Source organism: Tachyglossus aculeatus, chromosome 19 (assembly GCF_015852505.1).
Source record: "Tachyglossus aculeatus isolate mTacAcu1 chromosome 19, mTacAcu1.pri, whole genome shotgun sequence".
Taxonomy (NCBI): Eukaryota; Metazoa; Chordata; class Mammalia; order Monotremata; family Tachyglossidae; genus Tachyglossus; species Tachyglossus aculeatus.
The window spans coordinates 10054459-10073015 of record NC_052084.1 but is presented as its reverse complement, the minus strand read 5'-3'; the positions used below and the strand labels follow the sequence as shown (position 1 = coordinate 10073015).

Below are 18557 nucleotides of genomic sequence, written 5' to 3'. Positions count from 1 at the left end.
TTAATTCCAGAAGTCTTGGGACCGATACTTGTTTGTCATTCTTGACGGGAGACTCCATCATCATCTTCTGATGTTATATTCAATCTCTAGGAGAGCTCTTAAGTGCAGATGCTCGTAACCTTTCGCCTCTCTGAGCCTAGCTCCTAATCCTCATCTCTAGCCTGGACCACCTCTCAACTCGTCAATCTCAGATTTTCATCTTCTTTCAGAAAACTCAACCCGGATGACCTGCCAGCCCCTTAATTTAACGCGTCTAAAACACGTATCCTCATCATCCCTCCTAAAATTTCTCTCTTCTCTACTTTCCCATCACCATCAGCCATCCCTGAGTCAAAAACCCACAATCTTTCTGTCATCTTTAACACAGCTCTCTCCTTTGTCCCCCACATTCAGTCCATCTCCTATGTCCTGCTAGGTCTTCCTCAACCTTGTTTCGTGGTTCCACCCTTTTCTTACCCCCAGACAGCTACTATCCGGTCCACTTCTTGCACCCCTCCTTGAGAGTTTTAGGAAGTCCAGTATAGAACCAAGCCCTAACCCTGGCTCTAGCAAGATGCATTTGGCATCTTCAGAGGTGGAGGTTTAATACCAGGCAGGCATGAAAAGCCATTCTGAATCGTGGCAGAGAGAGCACCAGCAGCCCAGCCAGCACCCTCCGCTCCTCCGCCGCTAATCTCCTCACTGTACCTCGTTCTCACCTGTCCCGCCATCGACCCCCGGCCCACGTCATCCCCTGGGCCTGGAATGCCCTCCCTCTGCCCATCCGCCAAGCTAGCTCTCTTCCTCCCTTCAAGGCCCTATTGAGAGCTCACCTCCTCCAGGAGGCCTTCCCAGACTGAGCCCCTTCCTTCCTCTCCCCCTCGTCCCCCTCTCCATCCCCCCTTCTTACCTCCGTCCCTTCCCCACAGCACCTGTATATATGTATATATGTTTGTACATATTTATTACTCTATTTATTTTACCTGTACATATCTATTCTATTTATTTTATTTTGTTAGTATGTTTGGTTTCGTTCTCTGTCTCCCCCTTTTAGACTGTGAGCCCACTGTTGGGTAGGGACTGTCTCTATATGTTGCCAATTTGTACTTCCCAAGCGCTTAGTACAGTGCTCTGCACATAGTAAGCGCTCAATAAATACGATTGATTGATTGATTGATTGATTGATGTCTGAGGACTCCAGCAGAACTAATAGTGGCATGGCAGCAGGGAGGAGGAGTGAAGGAGAGGCTCCTCCCCACTTCAGTGGTTGAATTGGCCTTTCTTGGACTGTCACTGATGGTTTCTTGAATAGGGAATTGTGCAGAGACAGGGGGAGGGACTGGTCTCGATCCTAAGCTTCCTCTCCTCTTTAAGCCAGACACAGCTCCCCTCTCTGACGGAACCCCTGGGGCCTGTCAGAGGTGAGGGGTGGAAGAACAACGGCTTGTGAGCTGAAAGAGAGACTTGCCAGTCTCTCCTCTCTCCCCGCCGATTCTTCATGTCCATTTCCTTTAATATCGCTTCTCCATCCATCCTGAAGTCAGATCTCCGTGATGGTGTCTCCCTTCGCTGTGGGGCTGATTTGCCATGAGGCCGAGCCCCGCTGTTTGTGCCAGTGCCTGCTAGGCTGGATCTGGCTGGGGAGCTGCCAAATGGGTTGGAAGAGAAATCCAATCTGTGATGCCAAAAAAAAAAACCTCCATTCTACCCCTTGCTTTTTCATTGTATTCACATTGTTACAGAGGATTGTCTAATTGTTAATGTCATTCTACATCACGGGTGGGCTATTATTTTGGCCCGAGGGCCACTGGCCACCTGTTGTAGTTGTTGGCAGGCCAGCCGACGGCGGAGAAGAGCAGGGACCGGGCCCGGTGAACTGTGGAAGAGAAGCCACTTCTGCCCATGGCTGGCTCCTTCCTGGCCCCAAGGGGGGCATGGATCCAGTCAGGATCCTCCCCATGTTCTGGTCCTTGGGGCCCGGGGTGGGCTGGGGGATTGTTTAACTCCATCCCTGCTGGCTCAGAGCCCGGTGGAAGAGACCCAAGCGGAAGCTGCTGGCTTAGAATCAGACTGAATTCAGCTCATGGCCTGAACTGCTAGGTGATCGGAGCCAGCCTGCGGCCCGTATCTTACCCAGACCTGTCCTCAGTCCAACCAGAGGATCGACTAGGTGTTCACCCTCTGGACTAAAAAGAGTAGTTTAAAGCCAAATTCTCCAGCTTCCCTTGGCAGAAAAAGTGCCAGCACGACGGTTCCTTCCTCTCAGCAATCGACTGGTGACAGGAGATGATTCTTGTTCGAGGCAAGTGTGTTTGGGCCTTCGCTACTTAGTTCGGAGAGGCAACGGTGCCTAGTTTCACTAGGCACTAGAGCAAGGGATGGGGAGTCAGGAAACCTGGGTTCTAATCCTGGCTCTGCCACTTGTCTTCTATTTAACCTAGGGCATGTCACTTAACTTCTCTGTACCTCAGTTTCCTCATCTATAAAATGGGGATTAAGATACCTGTTGTCCCTCTTAGGAGTGAGCCCCACGTGGGACAGGAACTGTGTCTAGTCTGATTATTGTAGGTATCTACCCCAGTGCTTAGCACAATATTAATAAATTGTCAATTGTTAATAAATACCACAATTATCATTATTGTTAGTCTTTGCACAGCCACACTCTATGCAACTATTGTATATTCCCCAAGAGCTTTGTACAGTGCTTTACACCCAAACAGATAGGCTGCAGCTTGAATCAGGTGGTCAGGGGCCTGTGAGAATTGGAGAAGAGGAACTTGAGACAGCAGGTGTAGACAACTCCCTCAAGGAGTTTGGAGAGGAATGGTAGGAAGGAGACGGGGCAATAGCTGGAGAGGAGCCTTGGGGTTAAGGGAGGGTTTGTTTTTTTTTTTAGGGTAGAGACGGCATGGGCGTGTTTAAAAGAAGTGGGGAAGAAGCCATTGGAGAGCAAACAGTTGAAGATGGCAGTTAGGGAGTGGGCAAGTGTTTTGATAAGGTGCAAAGAGATGGGGTCGGATGTGCAGGTGGAGGGGATGGATTTTGAGAGAAAGATGGGAGAGTTGAAGGAGGGGCAGGGGAGATTTTAGGGAGGTCATGCCTGATAGTTTCAATATTCTCAAGAAATTAAGTGGCCAGCTCAATAGGGACGAGAGATGACAGGGAGACGGGGAGACAGAAGGCTTGAGGAGGGGTTAAATGTCTGAAACAACTGGTGAGGGCAATGAGCTTGAGTGTCAATAAGAATGGAGAAATAATTTTGTCGGGCAGAGGAGAGGGCATTGTTAAAGCACGTAAGGATGAACTTGAAGATGTCAATAAAGATTCTGGTGCCCCTGTTGGAAAGAGAATACTGGGTTGTGTGAACCATTAAATAAGTGCCCCGAGAACAGCCTAGCTGTCTAGACTCTCTGTCTATTTACATATCTTTTACTTCACATGTGTTGGCATCAGAAAGTTCTGAAATCCAGGGGAGATAGTAGAAATCATTTTTTGGAAAAGGTTTTTTTACTATGAGTTCCTAAAAATAACTTACATTGCTCCAGCACCACAAACTAAAATTTTTGCAAATATTTAACTGCACATAATGAAAGGAATTCAAATATATTAGTAGCCAAAAGTTTAAAGGTCTAGTCTCTAATGATTCCTTATCAGAAGCATAAAATAATCAAATAAATAACATCTAAATGTGTTGTCTTTCAGATTTTTGCCATTTTCATCGTATCACAAAAATGAAAAGTACGAGCCATTAATTCACACTTCAACCAAGTATGGCCCCAGACCATATGGTACTGAAAATTTCCGAGAAGAGGAGCCTAAAAAATGGGTAACTAGCAAGGTAAGTCAAATAAAGGGAAAAGTGATAATGTTCCGGATTTTCATCCTTAAAAAAAATGGCTACTATACATTCATCACACATGCAAATATTTAGAAGTCGAATGTAAATTAATTCAAATATACATTATATACAAGTACTGAGTCAGAGTAGAGATGAATACGTAAATGCTCAAGGCAGTTGCTAGGTTGATACGACATGGGGTGTTGGTAAATTAGTCAGGGGAAGCTTGGTGAATGATGGATTCATGGGAAAATCAACAGAAAACATCATAAAGGAACAAGAAAAATCCTAGAACATGTGTGAGATAGCTGTAGGTGGCCGGGAGCCATGAAATGCACAGTCTGACACATGACAATTAGAAATGAAGGAACTGTCTTGGAGACAGCTTTTGAGATAATCAAACCACCAACAGGCAGAAACAGAAATCGATAATCAGTGGTATTTATTGAGTACTTACTATGTGCAGAGCCTTATACTAAGCACTTGGGAGAGTACAGTACAACAGAATTCAGCGCTTAGAACAGTGCTTTGCACATAGTAAGCGCTTAACAAATACCATCATTATTATTATTATTAATTAGCAGACACTTCCCAGCCCATAATAAGTTTACAGTCTAGAAAACTGCATCAGACTCTGTAGGTAGCAAAGATAAAGGTAACAATGCAGGAAGGAAGGATCGTTCATTCATTCAATTGTATTTATTGAGCACTTACTGTGTGCAGAGCACTGAACTAAGCGCTTGGGAAGTACAAGTTGGCAACATATAGAGACGATCCCTACCCAACAACGGGCTTACAGTCTAGAAGGGGGAGACAGACAACAAAACAAAACATGTGGTCAGGTATCAAGTCATCAGAATAAATAGAAGTAAAGCTAGGGGCACATCATTGTCAAAATAAATAGAATAGTAAAAACATATATACAGGTGCTGTGCGGGGAAGGAGGTAGGGTGGGGGGATGAGGGGGAGAGGAAAAAGGGGGCTCAGTCTGGGAAGGCTTCTTGGAGGAGGTGAGCTCTCAGTAGGGTTTTGAAGGGAGGAAGAGTGCTAGCTTGGTGGATGTGTGGACGGAGGGCATTCTAAGCCGGGGGTTGACAGCGGGACAGGCGAGAACGGGCGAGAACGAGGCACAGTGAGGAGGTTAGCGGCAGAGGAGCGGAGGGTGAGGACTGGGCTGTAGAAGGAGAGAAGGGAGGTGAGGTAGGAGGGGGCGAGATGATGGAGACCTTGAAGCCAAGAATGAGGAGTTTTTGCTTGATGCATAGGTTGACTGGTAGCCACTGGAGATTTTTGGGGAGGGGAGTAACATGCCCAGAGCGTTTCTGCACAAAGATGATCCGGGCAGCAGCGTGAAGTATAAACCGAAGTGGGGAGAGACAGGAGGATGGGAGATCAGAGAGGAGGCATACATGCATACGATGCTGTTGATCTTTAGCCTTATCAACCAGACTTGCCCTGACAAAATACCATAGTGCCACCTTCAAACTCAAGGACAATTATGAATAAGTGAAAACACACTCTTCCATTAAGTCTGTGAAAAATCGACTTCTGCTTGAAGATTTTTTTTTTTAGAACTCCAGCTTCTAAAAATAGCTTATTTTACCAGCACTCTACGCTCTGATATTTCCCAAAACTTTTAACAGCTTATGTCTAATGGAAGGAATTCAATACAGGGGAGTATAATATGTCAAAGGTTTAAGAGCTTCAGAATTGTAAAACATTAGTCACAGAGCTTGAAATGGAAAGAAAACAATTGTTTCCTGAATGTTTCCATAAATTCTTGTCAGCAAGAGATTTTGAATTTATGTAACCACTGAAGGTCTTAAATTACAAGAGATGAATGAGATTCCTCTTTTTCCCCCTGAAAGTTTGACACCCCCTCCCCCCCGGCCAAGTGCAAGTATTAGGTGTTTTGCTTTTGCTTCCACATACTAGGGCGGAAAATTGTCAGGGTGAGGTCTTGGCCATGTTTCCAGGATTCTGTGTCCTAATGCAAACCTCTTAATTGGGCCAGGATTCTCTCTAATTGATATTGTTGCTCAGAGTTCCCTTGGTGAATAATGTCTCCCTTTGTCCCTCAACCAGCCTCCCTGGGATTTGGGATTGCCAAATGGGGACAGTGGGACAAAGCTGGAATGTGAAAAAACCCCAAATGCAACAATTATCTGCCCATCATCTGTTAACCATATTTACTGAGCATTTACTCTGTGCAGAGCACTGTACTAAATGTTTGGGAGAGTACATAACAGAGCTGGTAGATCCGTTCCCTTACGGTAAATGAGTTTACAACCTTAAGGGGTAGACATACATTAAAATAAATTACAAATATGTGGAGGAGCGCTGAGGGTGTTCATTTGGTTTTTTTTTAAAGTCTGCTTAAATGTGAGCATAAAGTATCTACAGAATAACAAGCCTATTCAGTTTTTGTTGTTACTTAAAACTTATAATCCATTGGTTCAATATAGAATAGACCAGTTTTAAAAATTAGGTTATTTGTGCAGCACACTATGCTAAACACTTGGGAACACAAACAAGAAGTAAAAAAGACCTGGTTTCCTGACCTTGAAAGGCTTAGATTCTAATAGGGAAGAGTAGAAATATACCATAGTTAATAAGGGAATAGGTATAAATTAATACAGGTGAATAAGTAAATGTAAATCAGTGCTGCTGTGATTGATGGGATGTCATGTTGAGGAAGCCGAAGTTATTAATAGGGGATGCTTCCCGCAGGAGAAGAATTTTTAGGAGATCTTTGAAGGTGGGGAGGGATGAGGTTTGGTGAAACTGACGAGAGAAGGAGTTCCAGAAAGTGAGAAGGTGGGACCTGTGGTTTTACTGTCACTAGTTAAAGGTTAAGGAGATGAAGAAGAGCCAGAGAAACTTCTCAGTTTCATCATTGAGGTAAAACATGGCACAGCCTGAAGCTCCAGAACAATTTCCAGTAAAAGACAGTTCATTTTCTTTTTGAGTTGTCAGTCAATCCATTGGTAGTATTTACTGAGCATTTACCGCGTGTAGAGCACTGCAGTGACAATGCGGCACAAATGTTGTCTAAAGAAACTTGGATGGGATTTTAACAGTCTCCTAACTGTATGTGTACATAGGTAATATATATGTACTGTAGGTGTTCTTTGTATCTGAAACTAAAAATCAACAGTGAGTTTTACTCATGTGTGCCTTGCAATATATAATAATACCCATTTCTTCATAGATTGGAAAAGCAAAGGTCATTTGAGTGTCCTCTGTTAATCAATCATCCAATCAGTGCTATTTTAATGAGTTCTTACTCTGTGCAGAGCACTGTACTAAGCGCTTGGGACAGTACAGTGCAATAGAGTTGGTGGACGCACTCCCTGTCCGCACATAGCTTACAGTCTAGAGGGGGACTCATATATTAAAATTAACTATGTTGATCACAGAGGTATTAAGCAGCATGCTTATTAAACCACATAAAGTTACATCTCTATTTGTAATTCAGTATTGATCATAAACCTATGATATTCCACAAATAGTCAATAAAAAATGAAAACAAAGACTATCTTTTACTTAAAACTTTCGCTGGCTGTGTGGAAATAATGGAAACTAATTTTTATAGCAATTTTTAGGTTTAGCATCCTCATTTGTAAAAATATCCATTTGTAAAATATTGTAAGATTATAGGCCAAACCTTCAAAGCTTCGAGAGAATTTTTCATCTAATAAAGTCATACTGTGGTGACTGTACTACTTATAATGGTTGTGAAGTTCAGTAGTGAAAATTTAGCAGTCACCATTTTAATCTGACATGATTCGTATATCCCAGGTTGTTGGACATTCGGGGGTTCAAAATATTAGCTACTACCTTTTGGTTGTCAGACACATATGCTCTGGGTACTGAAGCAGAAATGATAGCTAACAACCTTTCTTCAGAACTGAAATGAATTTGCATGTGCATTTTAGACAACCAACTTTAATGACACCATTTCAGGTTTTGCCTTCTTGACGAAATTCGGGAAGTGACATTTTTAAGATGGTCCTTCTTGATAGATTCCTTCCTCATGTGCCTTATTATAGGTGAATTACAACGCTCCCGCAGCACTGTTTCATTATTTTCACATGCATTTTGGCCCGACACAGAATTTTATTATCTACAAAGCATAAAAATATCCAGTACTCCAAAGAATTAATTTAGAGAACCTAAGCATATTGCACAGAACATAAAGTTGACCTTTACCGTCTACAGCTTTTGGAATGGAGTGGGATGTGGAACACATCATAGATTTAATGTGGCACAACGCTGTCTGCAGAAACTTGGGTGGGGCTGTGACTGCCTGCCCACTGCACCCGATGATTGAATCTGCTGTCACCAGCATCCTGATAATAATGAACATTCGGCTTAACGACCGTGATTATGATTATCATAATTGATGTGCAAGTGCACTGTGTGGGGATCATTACAGCCAAACTGTACAGCAGAGAAACATGCCTTAGTTAGGGATAATTTTCCTTTTACGTATTGATTGGGATAAAATATGCCTTTCAATTTAAACAAGTCAGCTTCTAACAACTTTAGGAAGCCTTCTGTACTTGCTAGTTGATCGTGATGAGTTTGCTGAAAAGCATATTGGGGTGGTTTTTCCAGGGGTTTCATTTCATTAGTAATTATTAGTAAATAAGCAGTGGAATGCGTTTGAGGAAAAATAACCTCTTTGGGAGCATGACTGTTAATAGTCTCCCAGTTCGAGTCAGAGTAGTTTTTCTTCCCTTTCAAATTGCCTCAAGAACTTCCATTTTTTAAATTCACTGAGGCCTAGGGGAAAGAATATGGACCTAAGAGTCCAGGCAGCAATCAGAGGATGCGTGTCTAATCCCAGCTCTGCCACTTGTCTGCTGTGTGACCTTGGGCAAGCCACTTAATTTATCTGTGCCTCAGTTACCTCATCTGTAAAATGGGGATGAAATAACTGTTCTCTCATTTGTGGGCTGAACTTTTTGGGTTTAAACTTTCACTCGGGTCTCATTGAACGGTACGTTGCCTGGGTAGCAGAAATCAGTAGCAGCACAGAGTACTGTCTCCCCAGTGGAGCTCCTTGTCTCTGTATGAGAGTTTGCCAGCTATGGACTTGTACATTTCCTCAGGGTTCGACGAACTGATTGCCAGTCCAAAGCACTTCGTTATTTCTGAGACACAGCTAATAATCACCTATGTTTTCTTGGGTTTATGCTTCCAGAGCAGTCATCAGCATATAAGAGCCCCCATAGGAATGGTTAAAGGCTTCCAATGACTCCCTCAGCCAGTTGCATTGGAATAGTTTATCAGAGGATTGGGTTCATTATCTAGATCCCAGGTTCCAGATTCCCTGTTGTTTTTTGAGCACGGCTATGAAGAAAAGTTGAACAAAAGGGTTGTTATTTAGCCTACTCTGCTTGGATGGGACCCACTCCAATTCTGACATGGTGGGCTGTAACATTGTGGAGTAACAGCTTGATTACCTTTTCAGGGATAAAATCCTAGGAGGGTAAAATAATACCTTGGCCCCCACCAAGCATAAGAAATATTATGGATCATCAGACAGAAAGTTCAAAAGAAAGACAACAATAACTTTGTGGTGAAGGTTACTTTAAGCAAATACTCATTTGGAAAAAAAAAATACTACAAAGTAGTGATGAGAGGAAGAGTCAAGCTGTTCAGTAATGTTATTTGCATTGAAACAGATACCATCACCACTTTCCTAATCAAATCCAGTCTAGTAGTTATTTGCAAAGGGGTTTTTCAGCAACTAGTTGAATATTTTATGAAATCCGATTTTGTGTTCTGTAATTTCTCAGTGGGAAAATATGTTCCCTTGATGATGATCTAGGGCTTAGAAGAATAAATGGATTCTAAAGAGCAAATTAGATGGTACTTATTATACTGCCTAACTAGCAATCCACTGTCATTTGTCTGTGGCGTGATAAATGTCATGCTTTTCCTACCTTCTTTATTTCATCATGCACCTTGCATATAAGTGGCACTGGGAGAAAGTGTTCCCTTGCTCCTTTGTCTATTGTTTCTCATACAATGATGTTTCTCCTAGAAGGATTTGGATACCTTTCCTTCTTATAAATCCAGAGCTTTACTTACCTTTTCCAATCATTTCCATTGGTCATTTTACTTACCAAATTGCCAATCTTCCTGCCTAAACCTTCTTTGCTAAGAAAGTAAGTTATATTTAAAGAAATATTTCAAGGTTAATAAAAAGAAGCAAATGGTCAGGCTTGCATGCACATCTAAAAGCCAAGCTAATTAGATGAGGAGAAGCAAAGTATAGTGGGCCGGGAACATGTCTACCAACTCTGCATATTGTACTCTCCCGAGTGATCAGTACAGTGCTCTGCCCACAGTAAGCACTGAAATATGATTGATTGAGAGTATGGAGAGGGAAGTTAGTTTATTACTAGCCTACCCATTCAATAATATACCCATTAAATTTGAGTTTTTTCTACTTATTTCGGACACGGTTTTTGCTACTGCTAGTTCTACAAAGACATTCGGTGATGACAAGACTTCAGTCTGTCATTCATTCATTCAATCGTATTTATTGAGCACTTACTCTGTACAGAGCACTGTACTAAGTGCTTGGGAAGTACAAATTGGCAACATATAGAGATGGTCCCTACCCAGCAACGGGCTCACGGCCTAGGAGCGGGAGACAGACAAGAAAGCAAAACAAGTAGACAGGTGTCAGTACCGTCAGAATAAATAGAATTATAGCTATATACACATCATTAATAAAATAAATAGAGTAATAAATATGTACAAATATATACAAATATTTCTGAGTCTTTCTGGCCAATACTTTAGGAATAGTTTAGGGAGGGAGAGTTGATGGAACAATTATTCCTCCCCACTGACTGCCAATATCAGTCACTCAAACAGTGGTATTAATTGAGTGTTTACTCCCTACAAAGCACTGTATTACAGGTTTGAGAGCCTACGCTAGAGAAAATAGGCAAAATCACTGCTCTCATGGAGCATACAATCTAGCAGGAGAGACAGACATTAAACTAAATTACAGATAAGGTAAGCAACTGGGTGTGAGGATTTGTACATAAGTGCTGTGGAGGTGGGGATGAGCCATTGTTTTTGCTTTCAGAGCTTTTTGGATAAGGCAGGTAGCTTAATACCGGCTCTGCCACTTTTCTGCTGTGTGACCTCAGTTATCTCATCTGTAAAATGGGGATTAATACTGTGACCCTCATGTGGAACAGGGACTGTGTCCAACCTGATTAGCTTGTATCTACCCCAGCACTTAGAACAGTGCTTGATACCTAGTAAGAGCTTAACAAATACCATCATTATCATCGACTGGCTGGTCTCAACTTTGGCTGGAACTGGAGCAGATCTTGCTGTCCTTCCCATTTTAATTTAATCAATATTTTCATTTGTGGGGTGATTGCTTTTGGCGTGTCTTGAAGGGAATAGGAATTTTGCCCGCACTGTATTTTCATTTTTAACTAGTACTTAAGGGAACATCTGGTACTCCTGATATTTAAAAGATAGGCCATTGATGTTGCTTGTCTAAGTAGTGTTCATTTAAAACCCTTCCAATCTTACAAGCCATTTAATAGGCCTTTTAAACAATCCTCTCTGAAATAATGTTTTATTTTTCCAAAGGTAAACGGAACTTGAACTCTTTGGGTTGTAAGTTCAGTTTAAACCTAGAACTCATAAAATTCAGTTAAGTCCTGAACTTGACTTAGGTTATATCTCTGTGTCCCATCGCCACTACATTTGCCAAACCAGAGATGGCATATTACAGGCTAGAATATAGAATTACATTACCTGTTACATTGAAGTCAGTGGACCAGCAGAAACAGAGACTAATATCCTGTGTGAAGTTCTCATGCTTCCAATACCAAAAGCAAAATATTGTTCATCAGACACAATTTAAACATGTCTTTTTAATGATTATCTTACAAGGTCATGTTTTCTGTAACCCATGATTCAGAGAGAAGGCCAAAGCCTCATATAACAATAGATATCATATTTCCCAACTGGAAATATTGGTATATTACATATGTTAGAGTAATCCTATTATAGAGATGTAGTTTCCTTTATATAATCCTTCAAATGCCAATTCTTCTGATCCATAAAACCCAAATCTGTTCAGGTCTTCCAGAACATGCATTTTCACTAGAACATTGTTGGAAAATTCGAGATTTGTCCAAAACTAGCATGCCTGGTTACAGTGGGACAGTGTCTGAAGAAATGGCTTACGTGCATGTGTGTTCATTTGTGTGTACTTATGCAGTTGTGTGAGGAGTCAGGATGGGGGAGTACTTTTGCCAGACCACAACCCCTGCCTAATTGAGAACTGGGTAACCTGACAAAAACAAGTTTTTTCAAGGTCTGGGGTAGCAATAATAGGTCGTGATCTCTCCCCTTCCCTAAAATCTCACGTTTCCTTTTGCCTCCATCATCATCATCATCATCAATTGTATTTATTGAGCGCTTACTGTGTGCAGAGCACTGTACTAAGCGCTTGGGAAGTACAAGTTGGCAACATATAGAGACAATCCCTACCCAATAGTGGGCTCACAGTCTAAAAGGGGGAAAGGATACATTTACCTGGATGTCCCACCAGCATGTCCAGATCAATATGTCCAAAACTGAACCCCTCCTCTTCTTTTCAAATCCTCTCCTCCCATAATTTTTTCATCACAAGCACTTAATGCAACGCTCAGCACACAGTAGGTGCTTAACAAGCACAACTGATTGTCAGACAGACCTAAAGAACAACAATGGATTGAAAAATAATTAATTTGCTGCCTCCTCTCTTTACTCAAACAGCATTCTGCAATGTCTAATTATGGAGAAATCCTACAGGCATGGTTTGTTTTTGCCTAACAATGGTAGGAGTAGAGAGAAAGGGTAGCATTTATAAATGTGGGTGGCAAGTGCAGCAGTTTGTGTAGATTAGTGAAAGGGTCGAGTCTATCTGCAAGACTGCCCGACACAATAATCTCAGGGATGAAGATTACTGATTTAGGACTTTGGGTCTCTAGAATGCTGCCTTTAGTTACAGGCAAGACACCCAAATGTTCACCTTCCTTCCCCCAGTCTATGAAGGCCCTTTCACGGATTCAACTAAACAGGTAATGAGGGTCTCAGACCCGGAAAATAAAGAAAAAACAGCTGACCACCAACCTCCCCCGCAAAAACCTCAACATATTAAAACAGACTTTGTACCCTAATGTGAAGCTGCTTGATTGAGCAGTGGAATGTCAACCCTGTCTTTCTTCTAATGCTTAAAGTAATGCGCGCAGACAGAGTGACAATCACACCACAGCCTCCCATCAGCTATAATTAATCTTTTAGTTAACAGAGACTAGAAAAGCTTCTCATCAGCCCCTTCTGAAGTCTAGGGGACCCTGTTTTTTGATGTTTGCATTCGGAGGAAAATTGTCCCCACCAGTTCTAACAAATTGAAACACCAGGCTAATTATGGCAGCTAATGAAGTGTGTGGAATGGTCACAGCTTGTCGTGAAACTGTTCCTTCAGCTCAGATTAGAGTTTCATCAATCACTTTTTTAAACTGATCCAGAATTGCTTCTGCCCGGTGCTTGGCATTTTTAATGCTGTTTCTGTAATTGGTTTTTTCCCCAAAGCTTAGGCAGTTTTTTGAAATATTACATTCTGAGGACAGGACTTGCAAACTCTAGTTTATAACAAAACATTTCATTATTGCCTCTATCATCTTATCAAATGGTAGAAAGCTAATAAAAGAAGCACAAAAATAAAATGTGATATATTAGTTTTAATCCCGCTAAAGGTGGCAATAAAACATCTATGTGTAGGTATATATATTGCATATATATATATGTATATATCTATACATATATATGAATCGTTATTATGGTAGAGTGCATGTATATTGCAACCACATAAGATAGGGTTTGTGAGCTGAATACTTCAAACCTACAAAAGTACTCATATGAAACAAATATGCTGGCCTTTGTTTATTTCCTAGTAGATACCAAATTAAGTGGGTTGATACCTAAATTAGCAGGGGTTGCCAAAGCTGCCCAAGATAGAAATTCAATTCAAAGAAACTTAGACCAACTGTAAATGATACTGTCAAAACAGGTAAGATCCAGTAAAAAGGTACACTTATGAACTAAAAACTAAAAGCAAATGAACAACAAGTTGGAAAGAACATAGTGGATAGAACACAGGCCTGGGAGTCTAAAGGTCATGGGTGCTAATTTTGGCTCCACCACTTGTCTGCTACATGGCCTTGGGTAAGTTGCTTCACTTCTCAGCGCTTAGAACAGTGCTTTGCACATAGTAAGCACTTAACAAACACCATCATTATTATTCTCTGTGCCTGCTACCTCATCTGTAAAACGGGGATCGAGACTTTGAGCCCCACGTGGGATAGGGACTGCATCCAACCCGATTTCCTTGAAACCACCCCAGCGCTTAGTACTGTGCCTGGCACATAGAGCTTAACAAATACCACAGTTATTATTATAGGTACATCAGAAAAAGGCCAGAAATTGGAACAAAGGTAGCAATGTAGTTCTGTGACTTAAGTCAGTGTGGTACTTAGTTGGATTCATTCCTTATATCTACTCACAGTCCGTCTTTTAACTCTTTTTAGTTTATGATGGCTTGTCTTTCCCTGTTGAGACTGTAAGCTCATTGAGGGCACCCAAAGCTCCTGGCAGTTGTTCTGCAATTAGAAGGTACATCATGAATTTTCATAAGGACAAGGAAGAAAATCATGGTACTGGCAAGTGGGTGGCTAGAGATAAGTCTGTCCTGCCTTTGTGTTGGCAACAGCTGCCATTGTTACTTGCTAAAGAAGAGTATTCTTCCTCATTTCAGCAGTGAAGGATTCATCCCTCTCCTCTTAGTTGTCATTGCAGCTGAAAGTTTTTTTTATGATATTTGTTAAGCGCTTACTATGTGCCAGGCACTGTTCTAAGGACTGGGGTAGATACAAGCAAATGAGGTTGGACTCTGTCCCTGTCCCACATGGGGGCTCACATTCTTAATCCCCATTTTACAGATGAGGTAACTGAGGCACAGAGAGGTGAAGTGACTTGCCCAAGGTCACAAAGTGGACAAGTGGCAGAGCCAGGATTAGAACCCAGGTCCTTCTGACTCCCAAGTCTGTGCTGAATCCACTAGGCCATGCCTTTTAGACTGTGAGCCCACTGTTGGGTAGGGACTGTCTCTATATGTTGCCAACTTGTACCTCCCAAGCGCTTAGTTCAGTGCTGTGCACACAGTAAGCGCTCAATAAATACGATTGATTGATTGATTGATTTTCTGTATTAGGCTTTGCAAAGGCTGGGCAGAACCCTAGAAAAAGTGACCATCCCACAGCAACTGTCTGCCTTGCTCAAAAACTGTGGCGGGGAGGTAAATTGTTTTGCTCCACAGTCCCAGTTTAAGGGGAGGGGCGCAATCACCCTTGCATGGAGTGTGCCCTTGTTTTAATCTTGACTGTGATTACTGAATTCACAATGAAAACTTGAAACATTAAGGTGCTTTGCGAGATCAGTGTTTTCTGATGATTCATTCCAGCTCATCCTGTTGCTCAAGTGAGCCAAATTAAAAAGGCATCCTCCATCAGTTATAAATCATGCCCAATAAAATCAAATAAAGCCACCCTCACGCTGCCTTTAATCTGCTCAAACCAGCCAAGAACTATCTAGAACTAACTTTGATTTGTTAGAACCATGTTTAGCTTGCTGGATTCAATTCAGTGCCTTGTCCTACTAGAAGTAATTAAATTTAGCCTTCAAGCAGCCTGGCGATATGAGTCACAATTCACATGCCCCAGTATAAAATTTTACGCTGGAGTAAAGCCAACAGTGATGTTAGAAGTATATTCTTCCCTGTTTTACCCGTTGGTGTTATTTTTGAGCTTGTCAGCCTTAGGAATGTTTCAAAATGGTTGCCATCTAATTAAAAGTTATCGGCAGATCTGACTTCAGACATTTGGTCATCCTGAGGTAGAGAAAAAAGTCACCACTGCCTCCCATTCCATATTTCAGTGCATGTTGCTGTGTATGTGAGGCTGCACATGCAGTCTAGCAAAACAGCATCATTCAGAAAGCTGTATGAACCCCAAATCTAGAGAGTTTCTTCAGGCAAAGGGAGGGGGCTCTAATCTCTCCCTTACTCCACCACTATTGCATTCCCCTTTGGGATTCACTTCCAACTTGGGTGAAGGGAAATTGGACACTTTCAAATGCCTTCCTTTGGACACTCCAGCCTTCCTTTAACCATATCCACTGAGTTGTCTGCCTCACTTGCTTACCATACGAAGCCAGCCCTCCTTATCCGGTATTGGCTGCAATAAACTAAAATTATTTTTGTTTTGTTTGTGAAGCTTGTAATCAAATCAATGAATCAATCAGTGGTATTTATTGAGCACTTATCGTGGGCAGAACACTGAACTTAGCGCTTGGGAGACTACAATACAGCGGAGTTGGTAGACACATTCCCTGCCCATGAGGAATATAAAGCTGCCCGGATTATTCATGCAATCAAATTTATTGAGCACTGACTGTGTGCAGAGCACTATACTGAGTGCTTGGGAAAGTACAGCACAGAAATAGAGAGAGACAGTCCCTGCCCACAATGAGCTCACAGTCGATTGCCTGCTTAATCCTGAGAGGACAAAACATCATCATCATCAATCGTATTTATTGAGCACTTACTATGTGCAGAGCACTGTGCTAAACGCTTGGGAAGTACAAATTGGCAACATATAGAGACAGTCCCTACCCAACAGTGGGCTCACAGTCTAAAAGGGGGAGACAGAGAACAAAACCAAACATACTAACAAAATAAAATAAATAGAATAGATATGTACAAATAAAATAAATAAATAAATAGAGTAATAAATATGTACAAACATATATACATATATACAGGTGCTGTGGGGAAGGGAAGGAGGTAAGATGGGGGGGATGGAGAGAGGGACGAGGGGGAGAGGAAGGAAGGGGCTCAGTCTGGGAAGGCCTCCAGGAGGAGGTGAGCTCTCAGCAGGGCCTTGAAGCCTTGAGTGATACAAATTAAGCTAAGTCCTGGATAGAACATTTCCCAGAAGAATTCCTTTCTCATGGGGCCTGACTGTAACTGGAAGTTCTGAAAACTGGCCAACCACCTTTTCCCCTAATGGTGGATCAACCATTCCCACGAAATATGAGAGCTGGAAGAGGAGGAGGGCAAGAGGGATAGGGAAACCAAACCTCTGATACTTCCCCCTCCGCTGCACACACAGTTCAGGGACTCAGTCAATCAGTGGTGTATACTGAGCAGTCACTGTGTGCAGGACACTGTATTAAGCGCTTAGGAGAGTACTGTATAACAGAGTTGGTGGATACAATCTCTGCCCTCAAGGAGCTTATAACCTAGTGGGCTCCTGTGGCTTCTGATTGATTGAGACTCTTGACTCTGCAGATGCAGTCAGCATCCCATCAGAGACTGAAAGTTACCAGGCCTCTCCTCCTCCTCCTCCTCCTTATCATCAATCATATTTATTGAGTGCTTACTATGTGCAGAGCACTGTACGAAGCGCTTGGGAAGTACAAATTGGCAACATATAGAGACAGTCCCTACCCAGCAGTGGGCTCACAGTCTAAAAGGGGGGAGACAGAGAACAAAACCAAACATACTAACAAAATAAAATAAATAGAATAGATATGTACGAGTAAAATAAATAAATAAATAAATAAATAAATAAATAGAGTAATAAATATGTACAAACATATATACATATATACAGGTGCTGTGGGGAAGGGAAGGAGGTAAGATGTTATAAGTTCCGGGTTCCAAAGTCTAGGGTTCTGCCAACAGGGCAAAGAACTGAAATTCTATAAATCCTGACATAACAAAGCCATCTTTATCATGGTAATGCGGACCCAGAATTTCATTTAAGGGTGTAAAATATGTTTGTATGCTATTTTCCATTTTGAAATGGTTGGCATAGTTTCCCCATTATGTGATTTTTCAAAATCTTACCAATGATAGTTTCCATTTATTGGCATATTTCTATATTTGACAAACTTCGCTCATGAAGATGTGATAGACACATTAAGAATTACCTCTAAATCTCCTTGATTTTGAATTGAAGTCAAATTATTTTATCTACACATTTGTTTTTTAGTTTAAACTCGGTAAAGTTCAAGAGCACCGAACTATGAAATAGCTTGTGGGGAAATTCACATTGGCTTCCTAATTTAATTTAGTTGCAGGGGGAAAAAAAAAGCATGAGTTCAAAAAAATAGATCAGAGTTACCTTTTTTGTGGAGGCGGCGGGCAAATAGAGACATTAAACACAAAGCAAGCAGCATGGTTTAGTGGAAAGATCCCAGGCTTGGGAGACAGAGGTCGTGGGTTCTAATCTCGGCTCTGCCACTTGTCAGCTGTGTGACTTTGGGCAAGTCACTTAACTTCTTGGTGCCTCAGTTACCTCATCTGTAGAATGGAGATTAAGACTGTGATCCCCACATGGGACAACCGGATAACCTTGTGTCTACCCCAGTGCTTAGAACAGTGCTTGGCATATAGAAAATGCTTAAATACCATTATCATTATTATTATTAAGAGTAAATTCATGAGCTAATTTTTCTTTAGTCTGTAATCTTCTTCGCACTACAAATAGGTTTCTTTCAATCCTCTTGTATACCAGTCAATATGTTGTAAAAATGATATGGGCAGCTCTGTATAATGGGCAGGATCAATCCTATTTATTGA

At 41.7% G+C, this 18557-nt stretch overlaps 1 protein-coding gene across 7 annotated transcripts in view; it reads left to right on the top strand.

The window, feature by feature from the left end:
* The window catches only part of SPATA17 (spermatogenesis associated 17), a 152378-nt gene that overhangs the window by 93984 nt on the left and 39837 nt on the right, over positions 1-18557 (top strand). For all 7 annotated transcript variants that reach the window (XR_005455050.1, XR_005455049.1, XR_005455052.1 and 4 more), the window contains one exon: positions 3682-3817. Coding sequence is in view for 3 of the 7 variants with exons in the window: in XM_038761178.1 (XP_038617106.1) it covers positions 3682-3817 (136 nt within the window). In the remaining 4 variants the exon portion in view is untranslated. The remainder of the gene's footprint in view (positions 1-3681; positions 3818-18557) is intronic.